Raw genomic sequence first — 24,228 nt, forward strand, 5'->3', positions numbered from 1 at the left:
AGCCCGGATCACACTAGCAATGTCCGGACGTTTTTGCAGTGAGGGCGAAATCCCCCGTGCGGCACTGGCACCCAGTGGCAGTCGTCAGCAGGTCGCCGCAGCTAGTCAGTAGGTCGTCGGCAGACGGAGGGTCGGCCAGGCGCGTCTGCGGCGCGTCTGCGCAGACGTGACGAATCTGCGACGACTCAGTGGCAAGCGCCACTCAAGTGCCCGGTCAGCAGAATAAATCAGTTTTATGATCAAAGAATGCAGGAGCTGCGGTTTAGCTAGATAGATAGGTAGCTAAAATAGATAGCTCTATCTAGCTAGCTCGCTATAGACAGACAGACATACAGATGTACAGTATAGATAGATACATCTGTACATTACTGCTGTACTGCATATTGTTTTGCTACTACTACGTTTCACTTCGTAATATATTAGACATATAAACTTTAGACTAACTGGCATCTCCTCAAAGTAGATTATCATAGTGGCGGTATAACAGTAGGCCTATGACATGACATGGTAAAACAAATATATTACGGTACAGAATTACAACACATTATTAATTATGAAAAATTAGTAGGCAATGCCCACGATCCAGATTTCGGCATCAGCAGGGCCATGGCAGGAGGCCAGCCCACAAGGCAGGAGGCATGCGAAAGAGGCCGGACCAAGGAGTTCGGCTTTTGAGGCAGGAGGCACAGAGAAGGAGGCAGGGCCATTGGGAAGGAGGCCAGGCCTGGGGTTGAATGCAGAAAGCAGGGGCAAGGGGTCAGGACCCAGGTCCAGCTTTAGACACAGACAGGTCCAATAGACCCTATGAGGCAAGAAGGCACAAAGACTCCGGGAAAGAAGTAGAGTTAGTAATTATATCCAATGCTACTATCTTTTTTTATTCTATTATTATTACAGCTGTTGCTGGGTCTCAACCCAAAAGGGCAAGGCAGATCTGGCTGCCGTCCGAGAGGCCGGTTCTGGTTCTTCCCCGTTAAAGGGAGTTTTTTCTCTTGCCCCTGTCCACCCAGTGATTGCTGATGGGGGACTGTTGAATACAGACTAGCCCTGCTCTTTATGAAAAGAGTTTCAAGATAACGCTTGTTGTGGCTGGATTTCTTCCTTTTTGATCCATTCTGACTGATCTCTTAACCTGATGCATATAAACTCGTTTCTCTCTCCTATCTGACTGCTGGTGAGACGCCACAGAATACTCACCCACTGGACCTTAGTAATCAAACACCCACAGGACACAGAGAGTTTGGATCAGAGTTCAATTCACGTAGTTTTATTTGTAACCAACAGTTTCACAAATAAACCTGAGCTGGGTCCGGTATTAAAGACAACAACCTCCTCCACATCTGTCTTTCCCGACCCCCGAACAAACACATTGACATATTATTTATACATCACACTCAATGCATGTGCCGCCTCCGTCCACTCCCTCATTACATATTAGTACTCGTCACTCAGTGTGACCCCTGTCCCAGTCCAAGCCGGTTACTTTAAGGAAGTTGGACGTCTCCCCCCTCGTTACTTCTCTTATCGTTATTGTGTCTGAGCCTCCTGGTCCTCGCTCTGCAGTCTCCTCTCTACTGGTTTCTACTGGAGAAGCACAAGGCCGCTGGGTCGATCTATGTCTGGCATTGTTGACCCTTGTCTGAGGGTGAGAGCTGTGTGTGCCCTCTCAATCATCTTTGTAGATGTAATTTAAGCCTAATACAACACAATGGAAAAGTGTAATGCACCCTATGTATATATGTTGTGGAAGCACACAATTTGAAACATTTTAACCACCACACGCTACATCAATCAATTGATTTAAATAGATTTGGCTGCCTCTGGTCTAGCCCTTATAAAATATGGTTTTGTACAGAAATAATATGTCAAACATATTGACCCACACAGAAAACACCAACGTCCTTATAGGACCACAGGTTAGTCGCTCAAAAATAAGGATTCTTCACTTCCTCTTTTTGCTCTTTACATCCTGCTTACTTTTGAACTCGATGTGTGTGTCACAGAGACATGGATCAGGTCGGACACTGTGGTTGTTAAGCAGTTGGGAGCAGGTTCACAGTGCTTCATACTTTTAAACTGATTTAGTGCATAAGAGATGATGATGGAGACATATACATTTATACAGTGAACAGCGTTTGACAGCTTTACATTCTATCATTCGATGTGTTGCCAGTAAAATAGACATTATGCCTTTTACATAAATGTGACCAAGATACCTATTTGCACATGAGACCGAGATGAAGGGGTTTGTGTCTGATAGGGGGCTCAGCAGACACTCCTGCACAGCTCAGTTATTCCAACATGTTAACGTTGCTGTCCTCAGTCTGTGTCATCCTCTGTCTTCTAGTGCATGTACACACATTTATTTAATCTTGAATTGTTAGTTTTGTCAGATTCTCCATCAGGAACATGAGAAGGCACAACATGCTATTGCTCTCTTTACTGAATCAGCTTCTTTTCTTTCCACAGCATCCGCTTCATCTCTTTTCCATGTGTTCCTATGTGTCATCCATCCCCTGTTCGTCCAAATATATCCCCTTCTCTTTATCACGTCATTATATATATTTTATTGCTCTTCACGTATTCCTATTATAATTTTTTCTTAAACTGTGATATCTTAGATATAGCTTAAAATGTCACACAACTTAAAACCAACTTGGATTGTTTCCATTAGCTGGCATTAGAAAAATGTGCCAAAAGAATGTGAAACCTGCTTCCAGTTAACCCCAGAAGTGCTGCTGTAATGTTGTTAGACCATCTCTATGGTGAAGCTTTTCTTCCATAACTGTGCCCTGATAGGGCCCTGATCCAATTCAAAAGTGAGAGAATTTTGAGAAATTGCATCCCGACTCCAACCTGGCCAATCAGGTTATGGCAGAGAATAAAAGCTCTATGCACTAGTCTGACTCATCAGATGTAGACTGTGGGTATAATGCTGCCATTGACTGTGTATCTCATGCAGCATTCTCCTACTGGAATCTGCTGTCTAGTTGTAAGGTCATTGTCTCTGCATCCTGTGCTTAGCACTGCTCAAGATGATTGCGATTGGTAGAATTCAAACAAAGCAATGTGTTTTATTCCCCTCATAGCAGAATGACAGTGGGTGGTGTGAAGATATTTGAGATGAGGCACATATACACATTTTATTTACACGAGTATAGATTTACACACACACACACAAATACACACATACATTAGAAATAGCGTGCTCTCCATCACAGTTGTGGCTTCATCCAGCTTGATATCATCCAAGACAAAATGGCTGCTTTTAACAAACCAAACCACTATGCAGCTCCATTACCCAATAAGTAAATCAGAAAAAGGAACCACAAGATAGTTAATAAAGAAGACCAAGCGAGTGAATTAATTCATGCCAGCTCTCTTTATTCCTGTTTTATTCTCACAAAGCCCTTCATATAGTAGCTGTGGTGCATTACAGTAATTCTGATGCAAGTTGTAAACTAAGCAAAGAAAGCCCACATTTGAAATCTCTCATGTTAAATTCTTTTTTTAATGGTGCAACATAGGCCTATGACATTTGGAGCATTTCAATTGTCTCTCAACGGCCCTCAAAATGATGACACCTGAGTCGATGACTCGTAGCTAATGATAATAACAGTGTTAACAATACAAAGTAGGCTACAACAACAGTTTATCTGTATTATACTATTTACATGATTTAAATAGGCCATATGGCTGAGGAGATAATCGGATATTTGCATGGGTATATTAACAATTTGTTGTGGAAAACAGGCTGGGGTTTTAAATGGTTAACAAATGGGCATCTACTGTCATACTACACATGATGATCATACAAGCTCCAAACCTCCCGCTTCCTATAGCTAGCTACTTGACTTATACGTTAACTTGCTAAACACTGGCTATGCAGCCAGACCCAGACATAAATTATACATTCAGCTTGTTGACATCTGTCACACTCAGATCAAATATTTACCTTGAAAGACAATCTACTGAACTTGAAGATCTGAAGACTAAACTCGTGAACATTTTTTTGATTTGTGGAGAAGGTATTTCAAATTACGTTACATTTTTGTCGGCCCTATCAAATACAAATTACACAATACTCAAAAGTAATTGAAATACGTATTTCAAATACAAGTAATAGATACTGCCCATCTCTGTATGAATGGTATGTCAGCAAAGCAATTTGAAGCTCTGACAACAACACACAGAGATGAAGAGACGTGTCATTCTCTGCTCAGGTAGACATCACTCCTCAATAGCTTTACATAGTCTGATCACAGATTCATGCTCTGGATGTTATATCATGCTCCTTTAAACACAAACATCTTTTTTCCTGTTCAGAAAATCCTGAACTTATGGCCCATGACAAAAGTGTCACCATGCAAAGACACCTTTGCTTTGGGATTAAGTGGTTTGAAATATTTAAGAGTAATTTAGCAACAATTAAAGGTTCTTCACATGTTTTTTATGTCAAAAATGTTAAGGTTTTTTCAATTTATAAACATGTCTGAAGTTTAAAAACATTAACATTTTGAGAGAAACACAATCTATGTCCGTCTTTCTCAGTCCACTGCTCCCTGCTCCGGTAAATTTATTTGTAATGTTCAATAAAAAATGCCCCCGAGTCACTGGACTTCATCATGGCCTCGCTATGTCTGAGTGACAGCTGGGAGCGGTAAAACCCTTTGTTTTGGGAATCCAGCGGGCTGTCCGACACCTACAGTATATGAGAGAGAGGGATACATGTTGCTCTTTAGTATCTTACCACACATATTGAACGGCTTTTGATGAGGAAGCATTGGCCATCTAAACAATGCGTCGTCAAATTGCTGGTGTACATTACATGGATGGCCAAGCAGCAGAAAGAAAGTAAATGTGCCAGCAGTTATTTGGTTATGATTGAGGATGAGAAGTGTCCAGCGGAGCACAAGCTCAAGACTATTGTTCTGTGAAAAGCTCTGAAAGTGTTCTCTACACTTCCTGCTCAGCACCAAACTGCAGATGGACAGAGTTGGAGACGAGCTGGTGCTCATAGTGGAGACCAACAGAGGTAAAAGAGGAGTGAATATTGGATTTAACAACTTTAAAGATCGAGATTTCAGCTTGTCGCACTGCTTCTAAATAGCTCAAAATAAATAAATAATGCAGCTTTAATAAAATTTGCTTCACATATTTGTGATAATCGAAAGAGCAGGTATTTTACCTCTTCAAATTTCTTGGCCTTGTACTGCTCCGCTCCTTTCAGGAAGTTCAGCAGTATGATATCACACAACACGGTGCCCTGCATTATAATGATAATAAAAATCACCTTAATTTAGCATTAAATGAACCAAGAGTAGAGATGAAATTCAATCCAACAGTAGTCCCACCTTTCTGATGTTTATACAGTAAAGTAGTGAGTAAACATGATAAATGAAATAGGTAGTGATAACAGATCGCTACAGACTTGCCATGAGATAATACTCAAAAACAGTCAAAAGAAGAATATTTGGCTCCATATCATTTCTGAGAAAAAACACAAAGCTCTGAAATGAATGAGCAGTTTTACAAACATTGTGTCAAGTATACATAAAACTCACCAATCCCACTGAAGTGAAGGCTGCCACCATGTTGATGAGTGTGGGGATCATGTCGAACTTCCCAGCCTACAGAGAAAGAATAGTCGTAAACCTCAACAGGCTTCAGTCCCTTTGGGTATGACTACAACGTTATCCTTGTAGTAGACAAGAAATAACTTCTGTTCATCTCCTAAGTCCCCGAAGTTTACCTTGTGATTAATGTCAATTGTAAATGGACTGTACTTGAATATCTCTTTTCTAGTCTTCCGCTCAAAGCACTTTAATTCTACGTCTATGTCATCATCATTGACCCATTCATACACTGATTACAGGGGCTGACCAATGACTAACTTATCATTCCTACACCATTCACACACTGTAGACAGAGAGTACTTGGGAACAACTTGGGGTTAAGTGTCTTGCCCAAGGATACATCGACATGGCACATCGACGCAGCCGGGGGAAGAAATGTCCCCCTGGGGATGAATAAATATATATATATATATTTATATAATCTAAAACCTCCGATCATCTCTTTAAAGGACGTCCCTGCTCATCCACTGAGCCACAGTTGTCCTATGTAATGGCCCATGTGGAGACTTTCCAAATCAAAGACCGCAGGCTTTATTATTGAAAGGTTGACACCTTCTGATAATATAATTTCCTTGATCATAGCTACTTTATGACTTGAGATTATGACAGGGACTATGGGCCTTATCTAAACGATCTATAGTGCATGATCTAGGTGACGGTGCAGTGCATTCAGGGTGTGTCTAAGTGCATTTTTGATACGTAAACGATGTATAATCTCAGCCAAAACAAAGAGCAAGTGGCAAAGGGCTAGTATTGTTTTACCCGTACTCCTCCTCTCCCACCCGCCCTGAACTGTGTTACATGCTCAATGAGGGTTGCATGTCCCGTCTTCAATTGTTCTGATATTCTGTAATGCTAAATCAGATATTTGTAGCAGGCCTTCCCAAGAGGTTTAAAAGGATGTGGAAGTATTTTGCATGAAAAAAACAAAGCAACTGGTGCCATAAGATTTATTTCCGTGCATTATGAAGATGAAAAGGCCATGTTGAAGTGTTAAAACCACAACTTTCATATCCATATCTCTTTATTCATTATTAATAAAATGAAATATACACACGTTATTACACATTATTATATACTCACATTTCCATTGACCAGAACATCAAACCTAATAGCATAGGCTTTGACCAAAGTGCGGTAGTCCGTCCCATTCTCCATCTTATAATATTTGGCAAACCTGTCCAGATGGACAAATCTGTCATTATTTGTACGTCATATTTGTATGTCATATTTGAAAGCATAATAGCACTTTTCAAAGTGTCAAAAGAATAAATAACCACAATGGTAAAAGTTCTAACCTGGTTCAACATGTAAATAAACAATGAACAAAATCAATAAATGAAGCTGTTGAACATAAGGGTGATAGTCGCCTCTGTAACTGAATGGTTTAGTTACAATAGCTTCCCATCTGAGTCAAAGACATGTTTGAAAAGCTAGAAGATGTTGCTTATGTCGGATTACAGATGCAAAGGTCTCAAGGTCTCATATTGTCCTTTTATCAAAGCTCAGATCTGGAATAGCCATTCTTGCCATAATCTTTACAGATACAGCCGCATGTTGATCTCATCTTGTCGATACAGTTATTTTAGCACGAGAGGAAATCTCAAAGACTGTCCATCATGGTCAGGGTTCCTCAAGTGCAAAATAATCTGACAGCAGAAAACAGACACTGGTTGCAGTCATAATGAACATCGATTGTGTCTTTATATAATTGGGAAATTGTCAGAATTCATGCTGAAGAAAGGGGTATTGCCTGAAATTTCCACAGAGCAATATTACAAGGCTGCAAGGTTAATTTATTGTCATTGTTGCACAACGAAATGGAGTTTGTATTCCCATTTTGTACATACTTGTGAACGGTACGGGATGAGTTTACAAGTCTCACCGTCTGAGGTAGGAAGCTATGAAGTCTGGTGGTTCAGAAGCTTATCCTTCTGTATCTCTTGCCAGACGGCGGAGTGAACATGCTGTGTATGGGTGGGGTATTGTCTTTTAATATCCTTTGGGCTTTTGTAGGCCCAAATATACTGAGCAAATATTTTTTCAAAAACGTTTCCAGTATGCATTACTGTGTAGCTAAATACCTGAAATTGTAGCCCGGTGAGACAGCGTTCTTCTGTGACATGGCATCCAGTCGGGTGAATGAGTACGAGGGGTTACACTGGTCATCTGACTTGTCCAGGTCACATATCCAGCTGATCTTTATTCCAATCACTCCCCCCTAACGGAATTATCAAAACACGAGACCTGCTATTATTATTGGTTTTATGCTGCTATCATATGGTCATTTTGAGTAAAACAATATATAAATAAATATATATGTATAAACAATATGAGGTTGTCAACTGCCAGAACGCTAGGAGGGGTTACTGACCAGTAACTCAGTGTGTTGTCTGATGTATTAACTCAGTTGTTTACACTAAAAACAATTTACTTTAGGCTTAAGTCACAAGAGACCAGACTTTTGACTTTGATTTGCCTTTCAAAGTCTCAGATTTGACTCTGATGTCCCCAATGTCTCAGAACAATAACAAATAAGACCGCGTCATGCAGAGCAGTATACACCCACACTGTTTCTGTAGTTATTAGGCCCATTTCAACTATATACAAGCACTGTTGGCACAGCTTTGAAGGAGAAATGCTGTGTCGTTGGAGTGATCAATACTTAGAGATCAGAAAACCATCTGCCTTGACTCAGACTCCTGACTCTACCTTCTCTGCTAGCTCAGTGAAGTTCTGCCGTGCGTAGCGGACCACGTCTCCCACTCTGAAGATGGGGCAGTAGGTGTTGTTGACCATGTCAAAGTTACATTTCTTTATGTAATCGTCAGTGAGGCTAGTCAGGAAGTTCCCTCTGCACACATACAGACATACCACCAAATCAACATGTCAGACTTTAGTGTCATTACCATCATCACATTTACAATCATAGTTGTCATACTTAATGTAGTTGAAGGTTGGAAAACGGATTCTATTCTTAATAATAATGGTAAAATTCTCAACCTCCTTCATTGGCGTCCTGAAAGAGAGACAAAGGGAGGAACATAGAAGAAGAGAAAAGACAGACAGACATTGTGCACTTTGTGTTAAAAGCCAAGTCATTTTCTCTTTGATTGTCATCGTATTCAGACTCAGTTACTACCAATGGACACATTTCAAATGGCTCTCTATTACATGCACAGCATCGTCGTACGTCTTGATGGTGTCGATCTCAGCAGGACACCATCCTTGTATCTCACACGTCTTGGTGGTGGAGTTGAACTGAACACATCTCCCTGTCAAGATTCCTGGGCAGGAAAAGAAAAGCTTCTGTGCTAACTGCATAAACACTGAGTATACACTGATTCTAAAGTAGTAATTAAACACATATGCATACATGTAATAACAATAACAATACCCAATAATTGTTGTCATCAATTATGTTCAAAAGCATGATCAAATATGATGAGTAAAGAAACAACAAAGAAGTTCTCACCATAACTACCTGGCTTCCTTTCGCATTGAATGTCCTGTTTACAGATATACTTAATCTCACTCTGGGTGCACACACACACACACACACACACACACACACACACACAATAGAGCTGAATCATTACTTATTCTGCATTAACAGTGGATCAAATGACTGTGTGATGTTGAAAGCCGTCTGGTAACTTCCATTCCTCTTAGATTTGATTGTCTTTGGTTTTGTGGCCACAACATGACTGTTTTGGTTTAATCTCAGAGCTTTAGTAGCGTCAGTTCCAGCAGCAGGCAGCTGTTTTCAGTGAGTTAAGCAAGAGCGGAGAGGTCCTGATACAATATTATTTGGGTCTCGTAATACGGATTTACTCCCATATGCCTTAATGTGCTTCTCACAGACAACTAGAGACATGTCTGTTGGGACTGGGTGAGCAGGACACTGTTGTGTGGTTGGGACAAACTCCAAATCACCGGTCACACCAAGTGCCTGATGTTTTCTACAGTTCCGTCCTTTGCCTGTCATCCATTTCACCAATGGTGGTAGAGGTATCAATATTTATGTGGAACGAATACTAGTTATTAATAGTATTTGCAGTAACAGTAGTGACAGTAACTGACCTCAGGACAGTATCCTTCGACCTGGTTCTCTGTGGTTATGATTTTGGTGATAATGCAGAACACTGAAGCTCCCTGTGGAAAACACAGATGGCACATTTAGCACTAATGTCAATCACCTGTCCATCCATCCACACATCTTTCCCCCATCCATCCCTGATCCATTCATCCCCCATCCATCTCCCCATCGATCCATACCTGTGTAGGAATGACATAGTCTGCAACATCCATGACCTTGTTATTATTGTAGATTCCAAAACCTTTGACCTTGGTCATCACTGAGGATTCAATGCCTGTGTCTGTCACCTGGTAGGACTTCTCAATGATAAACACCCACCTGAATCACGCACACAAAAATAACACAAAACGTGACATTGAGCTCAAATTGAAACGTTATGCCTGTTTATTTAATGGAAAGATGGCTCCCAAAGGGGCGTGTCCTCATCGTGGGACGTACACCTACATACTGTAGTATGCGTGTTACCTGTCCACTATGCTACGAGTGGTACGCTATAAGGGATATGCTATACTGATACGCTACAAAAGGTAGAAGATCTCGAAGTGGACAAGCCCTGACAATTGCATCCCAAGTTTAGGCAGCGAGGAAAAATGACACGTTGTTTTTTACAGATCGTCAAACTGCTGCAAACCCATATTTTCAGGAAGAAAGGGGAGCCCAAGGAGCTAAAGCAGCATCACTGGACCTTCTCAGACAGGCAAATGGTAACCAGCAGCAACGCAGGTGCTTCAGGTTTGGATCTCACAAGAAGTTAGCTAAGAATGAAACACTGTCCAGCTGCAAAAATGCAATTACTGTGGGGAATAGGGAAAATTTCACCATGGTATGCAAATCATCAGTGAGTGAAATGGGAGAAGTTGTGTTCCCTGAGCTCGTTCTGCTTCGTGTCGATGATGTCAAGCTTGCGGCTGCAGCTTCTGAGTCGATTCCACTGATGCCCTGGACCGCTTTTCTTCTATTTCAGAGTCCGTGTTATCTTGTTGGAACAGCCACACAGTCGGACTTTTCTGTGTGCGGTTCGTGGCATAAACAGGGAAAATCTAATATGATGATGGGAATAATGACATCATAGCAGCAACAATACACTTTGCACTTCAGTTTCAATGTCTGTAGCCATACAATATTTTACAGGCATGAAGAGATTTGAAACTCAAAGCATGAAGAAACTAGAACGGGCACTCGGTAGAGCGCATACCTTCGCATATCACAACGTTGGGCATTGAATTATGAACATTTTGGCATTAGTTGCATGCCAATTAAATATAAATTTACCGTGCTATGGTAAAAAGAAGATTTTGACCTATCCATGACCTTGACCTTGACCCTTGACCCGATTGATCCCAAAATCGAATCAAATGGTCCCCGGATAATAACCAATCATCCCACCAAATTTCATGCGATTTGGTTTAAAACTTTTTTTGTTATGCGAATAACACGCATACAAACAAATAAATAAATAAATACACGGCGATCAAAACATAACCTTCCGCATTTTCAATGCGAAGGTAAATATGAATATCAGTTTGAAACTCAACGACTTCTGTGTCCTTTTAAAATAAAAAGCCCTCCAGTGTTTCTGTAAAAAGACTCCATTAATTTATAAATTTGTGGAATAATGTAAAAAGCACAGTAAGAGCAGATTTGTCTGTGGCAAGTTAGTTACACTTTTACATATCTATAGAGTAGGATCATTTTGTTTATACAAACCAGTCTGAATTTCAATTTAGTCAAATGAATGCTTACTATTGATTATTATTTTTAATAAATAAATAAAAAACGTTGGTTTACATTTACCCTACATAAAGACAAATAATATGCGTCTAGCGCTTCTAAACTGTAAACTTGTAGTATGTGTTCTCCTTCGTTGGTAACAGGACAGCTGAATCTTTTTGCTCGTGATTAAAGAACAAGTTAAATATTTAAATATTAACATTTTAAATTGATATAATGTATACAGTATTGGAATAGTTAAGAGTGATGTAATAACACTTATGATGCGTTATATGATCATTCATGGCTATTTCATTGCAATGCATATGAATGTCTTATAAATCTACATTTCTGTATGTATGAAGAATGAAGAAATGAAGTGAAATACTCACCAGATGAAGTAAGTGATGATGAGGAGTTGGACGGCACGGTTGATGATGCCGATGGTCCAGCTTTTCACTACCACTGACTTAGTGGTTTCATAGGTGAAGAAGTCTTTTATAAAAGTCCACATCTTAGCCGTATGTGTGCGAGTAAACACAAGTTAAGCTTGTGTTTGTGTAATTTCTGTATGGTTAAAGAAATATAAAGCAATTTACAGAAATATGAGGAAAATGTCGCTGTGTTTGGATTATGGATGTAAAGCCTGAAACTGAACTCCAATTGAAGCGGCTGTTGGTGTGTGTGCTGTCCAGCAATTACAGATGTCGGTCCCCAAACGTGACTGACGTCTTCATTCTTCTTTTGTGTTGGAAAAAGAAAATACACTGAGAGCTATATCCAGATATCCACGGGCTGTATCTCTTCTTCAGGAAAGTCTTCTGTTAATGGTTCAAGGTTGAGCACAGTGAGAGGAGCAGAACTCTTCTTGTGTAGACGGCTGATATCAGCCCCAGCCATCAGTCTCTATATCCGAATACACACCGCACATCATATCCAGAGATATCATTACACTCTAATTCAATCACAGCTGTCTTCAGTCTATTCTACCACTCTCTCAATACCTCCATTAAACGGCAGTCACATGATAAGGCGATATTGGACCGCCACTGATGAGAACCAGGAAGTGGTCAAATATCAGTTTAAATTGGTTGAAAATTGCAACCTTATTGCTCTTTGCCGCCAAATCCTTCACACTGCACCTTTAAGAGAGGTTTTGTTAAACAATATGAAAAATATAAATACCCCTCGGTTGGGTTTAGAAGCTTTTACATGTCTTAAAAAGGGTAACTGATGAGTCTAAATGAAGTAACTTAATGTCCTCACTACACAAATCATCCTTTATCTTAGTGGTGGAGACCTGAAGTCATGTGACCGTGCTATAGTCCTCGATAGACTAACGTTAGCTTTCGCTGGTTGTTTTCATTCTTCAAAAATCCTAAAAGGGGCATTCTATATGAAGGTTATCTTGGTGATCTGTAAGAATCATACTTTTTTTTTGTCACAGAGCTTTGCATGTTAAAATACAAAGCTCATCATTAAATGATTTTGTGCTTTAAAATGTAACAAAATAACAACGACACATGACTGTTATTTCTAAGTCGCTCATGAGCTTTCCCTGGATATCAGTGTTGAGACAAAGAAAAAGTGGCATTTCTCTTAACACTCAAGTGTATACACACACACACACACACACATACACCTTTGATTAGATCATACAGTAAGTGATCTATTTGGATGGAGGGATCAGGGAGTCATGTAAAGGATTTGGTGGCATGGAGCAATAAGGTTGCAGTTTTCAACCAACTTGAACTGATATTTGACCACTTCCTGGTTCTCAACAGTGGCGGTCCAAAATTGACTTATCATGTGACTGCCGTTTAATGGAGGTATTCAGAGAGTGGTAGAATAGACTGAAGACAGCTGTGATTGAATTAGAGTGTAATGATATCTCCTGGATATGATGTGCGGTGTGTATTCGGATATAGAGACTGATGGATGGGGCTGATAGCAGCCGTCTACATAAGAGGAGTTCTGCTCTTCTTACTGTGCTCAACCTTGAACCTGAGCGATAAAATGCATTCTGAATCGTTTAAACATTTCATAATTATCAGAGAATTGATCTGCTACACTAAAGTGGTTGTTCTGAAATTATATTGTCATTTTGTTTTAAAGTTAGGTATGTTAGCGACATGCAAAACATCGAGCTATAACAGTTTGATCCATACAGCTAAATTCACCATGAATATTATTATCCTGACGTTCCGAGAAAAACTGACAGACCACAAAAGTGTCTCATGGATCTAAATGATTGAGTCCAATAGGGCCAGGGTAGGGACTATGTCTCCTTGGGTCCCTTTTGGACTATATCCTATCTTTATTTGAAAGATACGTTTTATTGCCCTCTCGTCACCAGCCTAAACATATCACAAATAAAATAAAAATTAATACCTCTGAAATACAATTTTAGAGCTATCACACATCTCTTGTCTTTCCTTTAATCTAAAAACTCTGAATGCTATGCACCAAAAACCTTAACCATGGACGTCCAAGGTAAGCTGAGCAGAGGGAAGGGGGAGGGGGACTTTGAGGAGTGTTTTTTTGGCGGCAAAGAGCAATAAGGTTGCAATTTTCAACCAATTTAAACTGATATTTGACCACTTCCTGGTTCTCATCAGTGGCGGTCCAATATCGCCTTATCATGTGACTGCCGTTTAATGGAGGTATTGAGAGAGTGGTAGAATAGACTGAAGACAGCTGTGATTGAATTAGAGTGTAATGATATCTCTGGATATGATGTGCGGTGTGTATTCGGATATAGAGACTGATGGATGGGGCTGATAGCAGCCGTCTACACAAGAAGAGTTCTGCTCCTCTCACTGTGCTCAACCTTGAACCATTAACAGAAGACTTTCCTGAAGAAGAGATACAGCCCGTGGATATCTGGATATAGCTCTCAGTGTATTTTCTTTTTCCAACACAAAAGAAGAATGAAGACGTCAGTCACGTTTGGGGACCGACATCTGTAATTGCTGGACAGCACACACACCAACAACCGCTTCAATTGGAGTTCAGTTTCAGGCTTTACATCCATAATCCAAACACAGCGACATTTTCCTCATATTTCTGTAAATTGCTTTATATTTCTTTAACCATACAGAAATTACACAAACACAAGCTTAACTTGTGTTTACTCGCACACATACGGCTAAGATGTGGACTTTTATAAAAGACTTCTTCACCTATGAAACCACTAAGTCAGTGGTTGTGAAGAGCTGGACCATCGGCATCATCAATCGTGCCGTCCAACTCTTCATCATCACTTACTTCATCTGGTGAGTATTTCACTTCATTTCTTCATTCTTCATACATACAGAAATGTAGATTTATAAGACATTCATATGCAGGGGGGGGGGGTTAAAGGGTTAGGGGAGGGGCCGTCCAACTCCTCATCTCAGAGGAGCCTACAGACCTCGGTCTTTGGACGGTCCTCCATTCGTACATTTTTTCTGTTGTTAATGTCTGTCAGTATGTACACGTTATGTATGTACTTATGGAAAATAAATTACTTACTTACTTACATTGCAATGAAATAGCCTTGAATGATCATATAACTCATCACGAGTGTTATCACATCACTCTTAACTATTCCAATACTGTAAACATTGTATCAATTTAAAATGTTAATATTCAAATATTTAACTTGTTCTTTAATCACGAACAAAAAGATTCAGCTGTCCTGTTACCAACAAAGGAGAACACATACTACAAGTTTACAGTTTAGAAGCGCTAGACGCATATTATTTGTCTTTATGTAGGGTAAATGTAAACAAACGTTTTTTTATTGATTTATTAAAAATAATAATCAATAGTAAGCATTCATTTGACTAAATTGAAGTTCAGTCTGGTTTGTATACATAAAATGATCCTAGTTTGCCAGAGACAAATCTGCTCTTACTGGGCTTTTAACATTTTTTACATTCATCTGCGTTGCTGCTGGTTACAATTTGCCTGTCTGAGAAGGTCCAGTGACGCTGCTTTAGCTCTTCCTGAAAATATGTAGCAGTTTGACGGTCTGTAAAAAACAACGTGTCATTTTTCCTCGCTGCCTAAACTTGGGATGCAATTGTCAGGGCTTGTCCACTTCGAGATCTTCTACCTTTTGTAGCGTATCAGTATAGCATATCTGTAGCAGTTCTCGCGCCGTTACCCATGGGTTTCCCCCAAAAGCAACAAGGTTCCGTTGGATAACATATTTTATTGTGTTCCACACAACACCGAGCAGACCGCAAAACTGCGCCTCTGCTCACTCTCCTCCCCTCCACTCAACTGAGAGCTTTTATGAGGGCGGCCTCGGCTGCTGACTGATTGCCAATCACCAGCAGCCGAGGCCAAATTGGAGACAGCTGCCACATTATCCCTTGTAGCGTACCACTCGTAGCATAGTGGACAGGTAACACACGTACTACAGTATGTAGGTGTACACCCCCGATGAGGACACACCCCTTTGGGAGCCATCTTTCCATTAAATAAACAGGCATAACGTTTCAGTTTGAGCTCAAGGTCCCGTTTTGTGTTATTTTTGTGTGCGTGCTTCAGGTGGGTGTTTATCAATGAGAAGGCCTACCAGGAGAACGACACAGCTATTGAATCCTCAGTGATGACCAAGGTCAAAGGTTTTGGAATCTACAATAACAAGGTCATGGATGTTGCAGACTATGTCATTCCTACACAGGTATGGATGGATGGGGGGATGGATGGGGGATGAATGGATCAGTGATGGGTGGATGGATGGACAGACAGGTGATTGACATTAGTGCTAAATGTGCCATCTGTGTTTTCCACAGGGAGCTTCAGTGTTCTGCATTATCACCAACATCATAACCACAGAGAACCAGGTCAAAGGATACTGTCCTGAGGTCAGTTACTGTCACTACTGTTACTGAAAATACTATGAATAACTAGTATTCGTTCCACATAAATATTGATACCTCTACCACCATTGGTGAAATGGATGACAGGCAAAGGACGGTAGCCTACTGTAGAAAACATCAGGCACTTGGTGTGACCGGTGATTTGTAGTTTGTCCCACTCCCAACCACACACCAGTGTCCTGCTCACCCAGTCCCAACAGATCTGTCTCTAGTTGTCTGTGAGAATCACATTAAGGCATATGGGAGTAAATCCGTATTACGAGACCCAAAAAATATTGTATCAGGACCTCTCCGCTCTTGCTTCACTCACTGAAAACAGCTGCCTGCTGCTGGAACTGACGCTACTAAAGCTCTGAGATTAAACCAAAACAGTCATGTTGTGGCCACAAAACCAAAGCCAGGATCCTCAAGACAATCAAATCTAACAGGAATGGAAGTTACCAGTGACGGCTTTCACATCACACAGTCATTTGATCCACTGTTAATGCAGAATAAGTAATGATTCAGCTCTATTGTGTGTGTGTGTGTCTGTGTGTGTGTGTGTGTGTGTGTGCACATAGAGTGAGAATAAGTATAAGTGTACGAAGGACAGTCAATGCAAAAGGAAGCCAGGTAGTTATGGTGAGAACTTTTTTGTTGTTTCTTTACTCATCATATTTAATCATGTGTTTGAACATAATTGATGACAACAATTTTGTTGTTATTGTTATTGCATGTATGCATATGTGTTTAATTACTACGTTAGAATCAGTGTTTATTCAGTGTTTATGCAGTTAGCACAGAAGCTTTTCTTTTCCTGCCCAGGAATCTTGACAGGGAGATGTGTTCCGTTCAACTCCACCATCAAGATGTGTGAGATACAAGGATGGTGTCCTGCTGAGATCGACACCATCAAGACGTACGACGATGCTGTGCATGTGATAGAGAGCCATTTGAAATGTGTCCATTGGTAGTAACTGAGCCTGAATACGATGACAATCAAAGAGAAAATGACTTGGCTTTTAACACAAAGTGCACAATGTCTGTCTGTCTTTTCTCTTCTTCTATGTTCCTCCCTTTGTCTCTCTTTCAGGACGCCAATGAAGGAGATTGCGAATTTTACCATTTTTATTAAGAATAGCATCCGTTTTCCAACCTTCAACTACACTAAGTATGACAACGATGATTACCTTCGCATTGTATTTATTTATTTATTTATTTGTATGTGTGTTACTCGCATAACTCAAAAAGTATTAAACCGAATCGCATGACATTTGGTGGGATGATTGGCTATTATCCGGGGACCATTTGATTCGATTTTGGGATCGATCTTGTCAAAGGTCAAGGTCATGAAAAGGTCAACATCTTCTTGAATCGCATGCAATTTGGTGGGATGATTGGTTATTATCCGGGAACCATTTGATTAGATTTTGGGATCGATCAGGTCAAGGGTCATGAAAAGGTCAACATCTTCTTTTTACCATATTTACCATATTTTTACCAATTTTTATCCAATTGGCATGCAACTAATGCCAAAATGTTCATAACTCAATGCCCAATCTTGTGATATGCGAAGGCATGCGCTCTACCGAGTGCCCATTCTAGTTGTAAATGTGATGATGGTAATGACACCAAAGTCTGACATGTTGATTTGGTGGTATGTCTGTATGTGTGCAGAGGGAACTTCCTGACTACCATCACAAGCGATTACATAAAGAAATGTAACTTTGACATGGTCAACAACACCTACTGCCCCATCTTCAGAGTGGGAGACGTGGTCCGCTACGCACAGCAGAACTTCACCAAGCTAGCAGAGAAGGTAGAGTCAGGAGTCTGAGTCAAGGCAGATGGTTTTCTGATCTCTAAGTATTGATCACTCCAACGACACAGCATTTCTCCTTCAAAGCTATGCCAACAGTGTTTTTATAGAGTTGAAATGGGCCTAATAACTTCAGAAACAGTGTGGGTGTGGACTGCTCTGCATGACGTGGTCTTATTTGTTATTGTTCTGAGACATTGGGGACATCAGAGAGTCAAATCTGAGACTTTGAAAGGCAAATCAAAGTCAAAAGTCTGGTCTCTTGTGACTTAAGTCTAAAGTAAATTGTTTTGAGTGTAAACAACTGAGTTAATACATCAGACAACACACTGAGTTACTGGTCAGTAACCCCTCCTAGCGTTCTGGCAGTTGACAACCTCATATTGTTTATACATATATATTTATTTATATATTGTTTTACACAAAATGACCATATGATAGCAGCATAAAACCAATAATAATAGCACGTCTCGTGTTTTGATAATTCCGTTAGGGGGGAGTGATTGGAATAAAGATCAGCTGGATATGTGACCTGGACAAGTCAGATGACCAGTGTAACCCCTCGTACTCATTCACCCGACTGGATGCCATGTCACAGAAGAACGCTGTCTCACCGGGCTACAATTTCAGGTATTTAGCGACACAGTAATGCATACTGGAAACGTTTTTGAAAAAATATTTGCTCAGTATATTTGGGCCTACAAAAGCCCAAAGGATATTAAAAGACAATACCCCACCCATACACAGCATGTTCACTCCGCCGTCTGGCAAAAGATACAGAAGGATAAGCTTCTGAACCACCAGACTTCATAGCTTCCTTCCTCAGACGGTGAGACTTGTAAACTCATCCCGTACCGTTCACAAGTAACAGTTTCATTATTTTCTTATGTGTGCTTTTCTTATGTTGCAAAATGGGAACACAGACTCCATTTCGTTGTGCAACAATGATAATAAATTAACCTTGAAGCCTTGTGGAAATTTCAGGCAATACCCCTTTCTTCAGCATGAATTCTGGCAATTTCCCAATTAATATACAGAACCGTGGTTCATTATGACTGCAACCAGTGTCTGTTTTCTGCTGTCAGATTATTTTGCACTTGAGGAACCCTGACCATGATGGACAGTCTTTGAGATTTCCTCTCGTGCTAAAATAACTGTATCGACAAGATGAGATCAACATGCGGCTGTATCTGTAAAGATTATGGCAAGAATGGCTATTCCAGATCTGAGCTTTGATAAAAGGACAATATGAGACCTTGAGACCTTTGCATCTGTAATCCGACATTAGCAACATCTTCTAGCTTTTCATACATGTCTTTGACTCCTGTAATGGTTAAATATAGTATTGTCATATTATGTGAAAGTATATCTTAGGTGATTAGTAGTTTATTGGGAGAGTGATTTGGGGTAGCGGGAACATAAGGGATGGACCAGCCTGCTGTCATAAAACTAATAGCTTTTCACTACGTGGGGGTTTAGGAACCAGATAGTGTTAGGGGGAGCAGATACAAGTTCTCGGGGGCCTGATCAAGATAAGGAGCTGACCTTTCAGGTTGTAGGAGAAAGGACTTCTTCTTTGTAGTTGTCATATAATTTAGAATCAACACTTGTGTTTGTTTGACCGGGGCCAAGAGGTGTAACCTGAATGTGTATAAAGAAGGCTGTGATTGTTGTTCGTTGAATCTTGTGTCACAGAGTTCCCTGAGAGCTGTGACGGACTTTTCCTCCTTGCAAGGAATAAAACAGATGAAGGCAATTTTGATTCAGAGACTTCATTCCTTCTTTCCAGATTAACAGAGAAAATCTTTCACTACACTCCGATGAGAAACTACTAAATCATTCAGTTACAGAGGCGACTATCACCCTATGTTCAACAGCTTCATTTATTGATTTTGTATTGTTGTATCAGGCTGTTAGAACTTTTACCATTGTGTTTTTTTTTTTTTTTTTTTAACGCTTTGAAAAGTGCTATTATGCTTTCAAATATGACATACAAATATGACGTACAAATAATGACAGATTTGTCCATCTGGACAGGTTTGCCAAATACTATAAGATGGAGAATGGGACGGACTACCGCACTTTGGTCAAAGCCTATGCTATTAGGTTTGATGTTCTAGTCAATGGAAATGTGAGTATATAATAATGTGTAATAACGTGTGTATAATTCATTTAATTAATAATGAATAAAGAGATATAGATAGGAAAGTTGTGGTTTTAACACTTCAACATGGCCTTTTCATCTTCATAATGCACGAAAATAAATCTTATGGCACCAGTTGCTTTGTTTTTTCATGCACAATACTTCCACATCCTTTTAAACCTCTTGGGAAGGCCTGCTACAAATATCCTATTTAGCATTACAGATTATCAGAACAATTGAAGGCGGGACATGCAACCCTCATTGAGCATGTAACACAAGTGCAATAGTTCAGGGCGGGTGGGAGGGGAGGAGTACGGGTAAAACAATACAAGCCCTTTGCCACTTGCTCTTTGTTTTGGCTGAGATTATACATCGTTTACGTATCAAAAATGCACTTAGACACACCCTGAATGCACTGCACCGTCAACTAGATTATGCACTATAGATCGTTTAGATAAGGCCCATAGTCCCTGTCATAATGTCAAGCCACAAAGTAGCTATGATCAAGGAAGTAAAATTATCAGAAGGTGTCAACCTTTCAATAATAAAGCCTGCGGTCTTTGATTTGGAAAGTCTCCACATGGGCCATTATATAGGACAACTGTGGCTCAGTGGATGAGCAGGGACGTCCTTTAAAGAGATGATCGGAGGTTCTAGATTATATAAATATATATATATTTATTCATCCCCAGGGGGACATTTCTTCCCCCGGCTGCGTCGATGTGCCATGTCGATGTGTCCTTGGGCAAGACACTTAACCCCAAGTTGTTCCCAAGTACTCTCTGTCTACAGTGTGTGAATGGTGTAGGAATGATAAGTTAGTCCTGATGGTCAGGTCATTGGTCAGCCCCTGTAATCAGTGTATGAATGGGTGAATGATGATGACATAGACGTAGAATTAAAGTGCTTTGAGCGGAAGACTAGAAAAGAGGTATTCAAGTACAGTCCATTTACAATTGACATTAATCACAAGGTAAACTTCGGGGACTTAGGAGATGAACAGAAGTTATTTCTTGTCTACTACAAGGATAACATTGTAGTCATACCCAAAGGGACTGAAGCCTGTTGAGGTTTACGACTATTCTTTCTCTGTAGGCTGGGAAGTTCAACATGATCCCCACACTCATCAACATGGTGGCAGCCTTCACTTCAGTGGGAGTGGTGAGTTTTATGTATACTTGACACAATGTTTGTAAAACTGCTCATTCATTTCAGAGCTTTGTGTTTTTTCTCAGAACTGATATGGAGCCAAACATTCTTCTTTTGACTGTTTTTGAGTATTATCTCATGGCAAGTCTGTAGCGATCTGTTATCACTACCTATTTAATTTATGATGTTAACTCACTACTTTACTGTATAAATATCAGAAAGGTGGGACTACTGTTGGGTGACATTTCATCTCTACTCTTGGTTCATTTAATGCTTTATCAATGAAAGTGATTTTTATTATCATTATCATGCAGGGCACCGTGTTGTGTGATATCATACTGCTGAACTTCCTGAAAGGAGCGGAGCAGTACAAGGCCAAGAAATTTGAAGAGGTAAAATACCTGCTCTTTCGATTATCACAAATATGTGAAGCAAATTTTATTAAAGCTGCATTATTTATTTATTTTAAGCTATTTAGAAGCAGTGCGACAAGCTGAAATCTCGATCTTTAAAGTTGTTAAGTCCAATATTCACTCCTCTTTTACCTCTGTTGGTCTCCACTATGAGCACCAGCTCGTCTCCAACTCTGTCCATCTGCAGTTTGGTGCTGAGCAGGAAGTGTAGAGAACACTTTCAGAGCTTTTCACAGAACAATAGTCTTGAGCTTGTGCTCCGCTGGACACTTCTCATCCTCAACCGTAGCCATCTTGGTCGCGGAAGGGAGGGACCATTAAACTTGTGAAAATAGAGGAAATCATGGCATATTCTTTTACAAGGCTAGAACCTTTAAAACAGCCTTGTTCAGAGGGCCCGCTTAAAATCCGTTTTTGGCATTTCCACATTGATACGTCCGTTAGCTCTGGCCACTCAACTCGGATTTGAAAGTGCTGAGCAAAATCCATGTTGCTAGAAACAGAGTGCTATGGAGGACAACTGAGGAGAACAACACAGTTTAGCGACATAGTTATTGAAACCTACGTGGGTACTGCAGAAACCCATTCAGGTTTCTTGGACACAAATCTGGTTGGATCACTTGCAGATGACAATGTGAAAAGTCGGTCTTCCTTATTTGAGAAACAAGTCAGATTTGCTGCCTGCAGTCTCAACACAGCCTAAGTGGTTTCGAAACAAAAGCCGATCTTGAGTACTACAACATGGGAATGCAAAGACTTGACAGATGGCAATATGTGTGGTAACCTACTAAAGAGCAACATGTATCCCTCTCTCTCATATCCTGTAGGTGTCAGACAGCCCGCTGGATTCCCGAAACAAAGGGTTTTCCCGCTCCCAGCTGTCACTCAGACATAGCGAGGCCATGATGAAGTCCAGTGACTCGGGGGCATTTTCTATTGAACATTACAGCTAAATAGACAGGAGCAGGGAGCAGTGGACTGAGAAAGACGGACATAGATTGTGTTTCTCTCAAAATGTTAATGTTTTTAAACTTCAGACATTTTTCTACATTGAAAAAACCCTTACATTTTTAACATGAAAAACATGTGAAGAACCTTTAATTGTTGCTAAGTTACTCTTAAATGTTTCAAATCACTCAAAAAACAAAGCAGAAGTGTCTTTGCATGGCATTAGCTCAGGATTTTCTGAGCAGGAAAAAAAGTTGTTTGTGTGTAAAGGAGCATGATATAACATTCAGAGCATGAATCTGTCATCAGACAACTATTGTCTATGTAAATCTATTCAGGAGTGATGTCTACCTGAGCAGAGAATGACATCTCTCTCCATCTCTGTGTGTTGTTGTCAGAGCGTCACACACATTGCTCTGCTGACATAGCCGGTAGGCTACTGTGCGTGCATGTTAGTGCATGTAAGCTTACCCCCCTGATTAGCTCAAAGCCGCCGCTCTTCACTGCTCTCAAACAGCGGGTTACAGCTGATAACAGCAGGCCAACCGACAGCGTTTAATATTGAAGCTTAGCATCCACCCTCAGGTAAACACTGTTAGCTCCGTCAGCACTGTTGTTGTAGCCTACTTTGTATTGTTAGCACTGTTAGCATCATTAGCTACGAGCCATCGACTCAGATGTCATCATTTTGAGGGCCGTTGAGAGACAATTGAAATGCTCCGAATGTCGTTTGTTGCACCATTTAAAGAAGAATTTTAACATGAGAAAGATTTCAGATGTGGGCTTTCTTTGCTTAGTTTACAACTTGCATCGGAATTTCTGTAATGCACCACAGCTACTATATGAAGGGCTTTGTGAGAATAAAACAGGAATGAAGACAGCTGGCATGAATTAATTCACTCGCGTGGTCTTCTTTATTAACTATCTTGTGGTTCCTTTTTCTGATTTACTTATTGGGTAATGGAGCTGCATAGTGGTTTGGTTTGTTAAAAGCAGCCATTTTGTCTTGGATGATATCAAGCTGGATGAAGCCACAACTGTGATGGAGAGCACGCTATTTCTAATGTATGTGAGTATTTGTGTGTGTGTGTAAATCTATATCAGTGTAAAATTAAAATGTGTATATGCGCCTCATCTCAAATATCTTCACACCACCCACTCTCATTCTGCTATGAGGAGAGTAGTATATAGGGGACATGTATGCGCGTATACGTACGTGCACGCGCGCAACCTCACATGCACTCTCACGCACGCATATATATGTCCCCTTATTATGCATATTTTTATGGAAAAAAAATAAAAAATTTAAATAAAAATTTAAATATATTATTTAAAATATAAAATATGATGACAAATTAAAAATCTACAAAAGAAAATAATTCCTATAGACAGGAGCTATTGTTTGTACCATTTAAACATTTATAAAACCCTTTCCTGTGTCTTTAATAATACATAGTG

At 40.2% G+C, this 24,228-nt stretch overlaps 2 protein-coding genes across 2 annotated transcripts; one reads left to right on the forward strand and one right to left on the reverse strand.

The window, feature by feature from the left end:
* Nucleotides 1-4,576: 4,576 nt before the first annotated feature.
* LOC130189868 (P2X purinoceptor 3-like) lies at nt 4,577-11,959 on the reverse strand. The gene is made up of 12 exons (XM_056408855.1): nt 11,838-11,959; nt 9,915-10,053; nt 9,720-9,791; nt 9,112-9,172; nt 8,830-8,923; nt 8,578-8,655; nt 8,349-8,490; nt 7,721-7,857; nt 6,720-6,813; nt 5,565-5,630; nt 5,189-5,266; nt 4,577-4,702 (listed from the first exon to the last, which is right to left on the reverse strand). Exons 1-12 carry the CDS (start codon nt 11,957-11,959, stop codon nt 4,577-4,579), a joined length of 1,209 nt encoding a protein of 402 aa, XP_056264830.1.
* A 2,639-nt stretch (nt 11,960-14,598) lies between these two features.
* On the forward strand, nt 14,599-22,807 carry LOC130189464 (P2X purinoceptor 3-like). Its single transcript, XM_056408244.1, has 12 exons — nt 14,599-14,720; nt 15,985-16,120; nt 16,233-16,304; nt 16,880-16,940; nt 17,124-17,217; nt 17,392-17,469; nt 17,976-18,117; nt 18,611-18,747; nt 20,155-20,248; nt 21,356-21,421; nt 21,724-21,801; nt 22,650-22,807. The coding sequence occupies exons 1-12, from the start codon at nt 14,599-14,601 to the stop codon at nt 22,773-22,775; spliced, it is 1,206 nt and encodes a 401-aa protein (XP_056264219.1). The 3' UTR covers nt 22,776-22,807.
* The last annotated feature ends 1,421 nt before the right edge of the window (nt 22,808-24,228 follow it).

The sequence above is a fragment of the Pseudoliparis swirei genome, chromosome 24 (genome assembly GCF_029220125.1).
Source record: "Pseudoliparis swirei isolate HS2019 ecotype Mariana Trench chromosome 24, NWPU_hadal_v1, whole genome shotgun sequence".
NCBI classification, from domain to species: domain Eukaryota; kingdom Metazoa; phylum Chordata; class Actinopteri; order Perciformes; family Liparidae; genus Pseudoliparis; species Pseudoliparis swirei.

Bases quoted from the DNA above. Each gene is read 5' to 3' on its own strand.
- LOC130189868 (XM_056408855.1), bottom strand. From the start codon at position 11,959: ATGTGGACTTTTATAAAAGACTTCTTCACCTATGAAACCACTAAGTCA. The intron at 10,054-11,837 runs GTGAGTATTTCA...TGCGTGATTCAG, and splicing joins ATCATCACTTACTTCATCTG to GTGGGTGTTTATCATTGAGA. The intron at 9,792-9,914 runs GTATGGATCGAT...TGTTTTCCACAG, and splicing joins ACTATGTCATTCCTACACAG to GGAGCTTCAGTGTTCTGCAT.
- LOC130189464 (XM_056408244.1), top strand. From the start codon at position 14,599: ATGTGGACTTTTATAAAAGACTTCTTCACCTATGAAACCACTAAGTCA. The intron at 17,218-17,391 runs GTACGACGATGC...TCTCTCTTTCAG, and splicing joins GAGATCGACACCATCAAGAC to GACGCCAATGAAGGAGATTG. The intron at 18,118-18,610 runs GTAGAGTCAGGA...TAATTCCGTTAG, and splicing joins TCACCAAGCTAGCAGAGAAG to GGGGGAGTGATTGGAATAAA.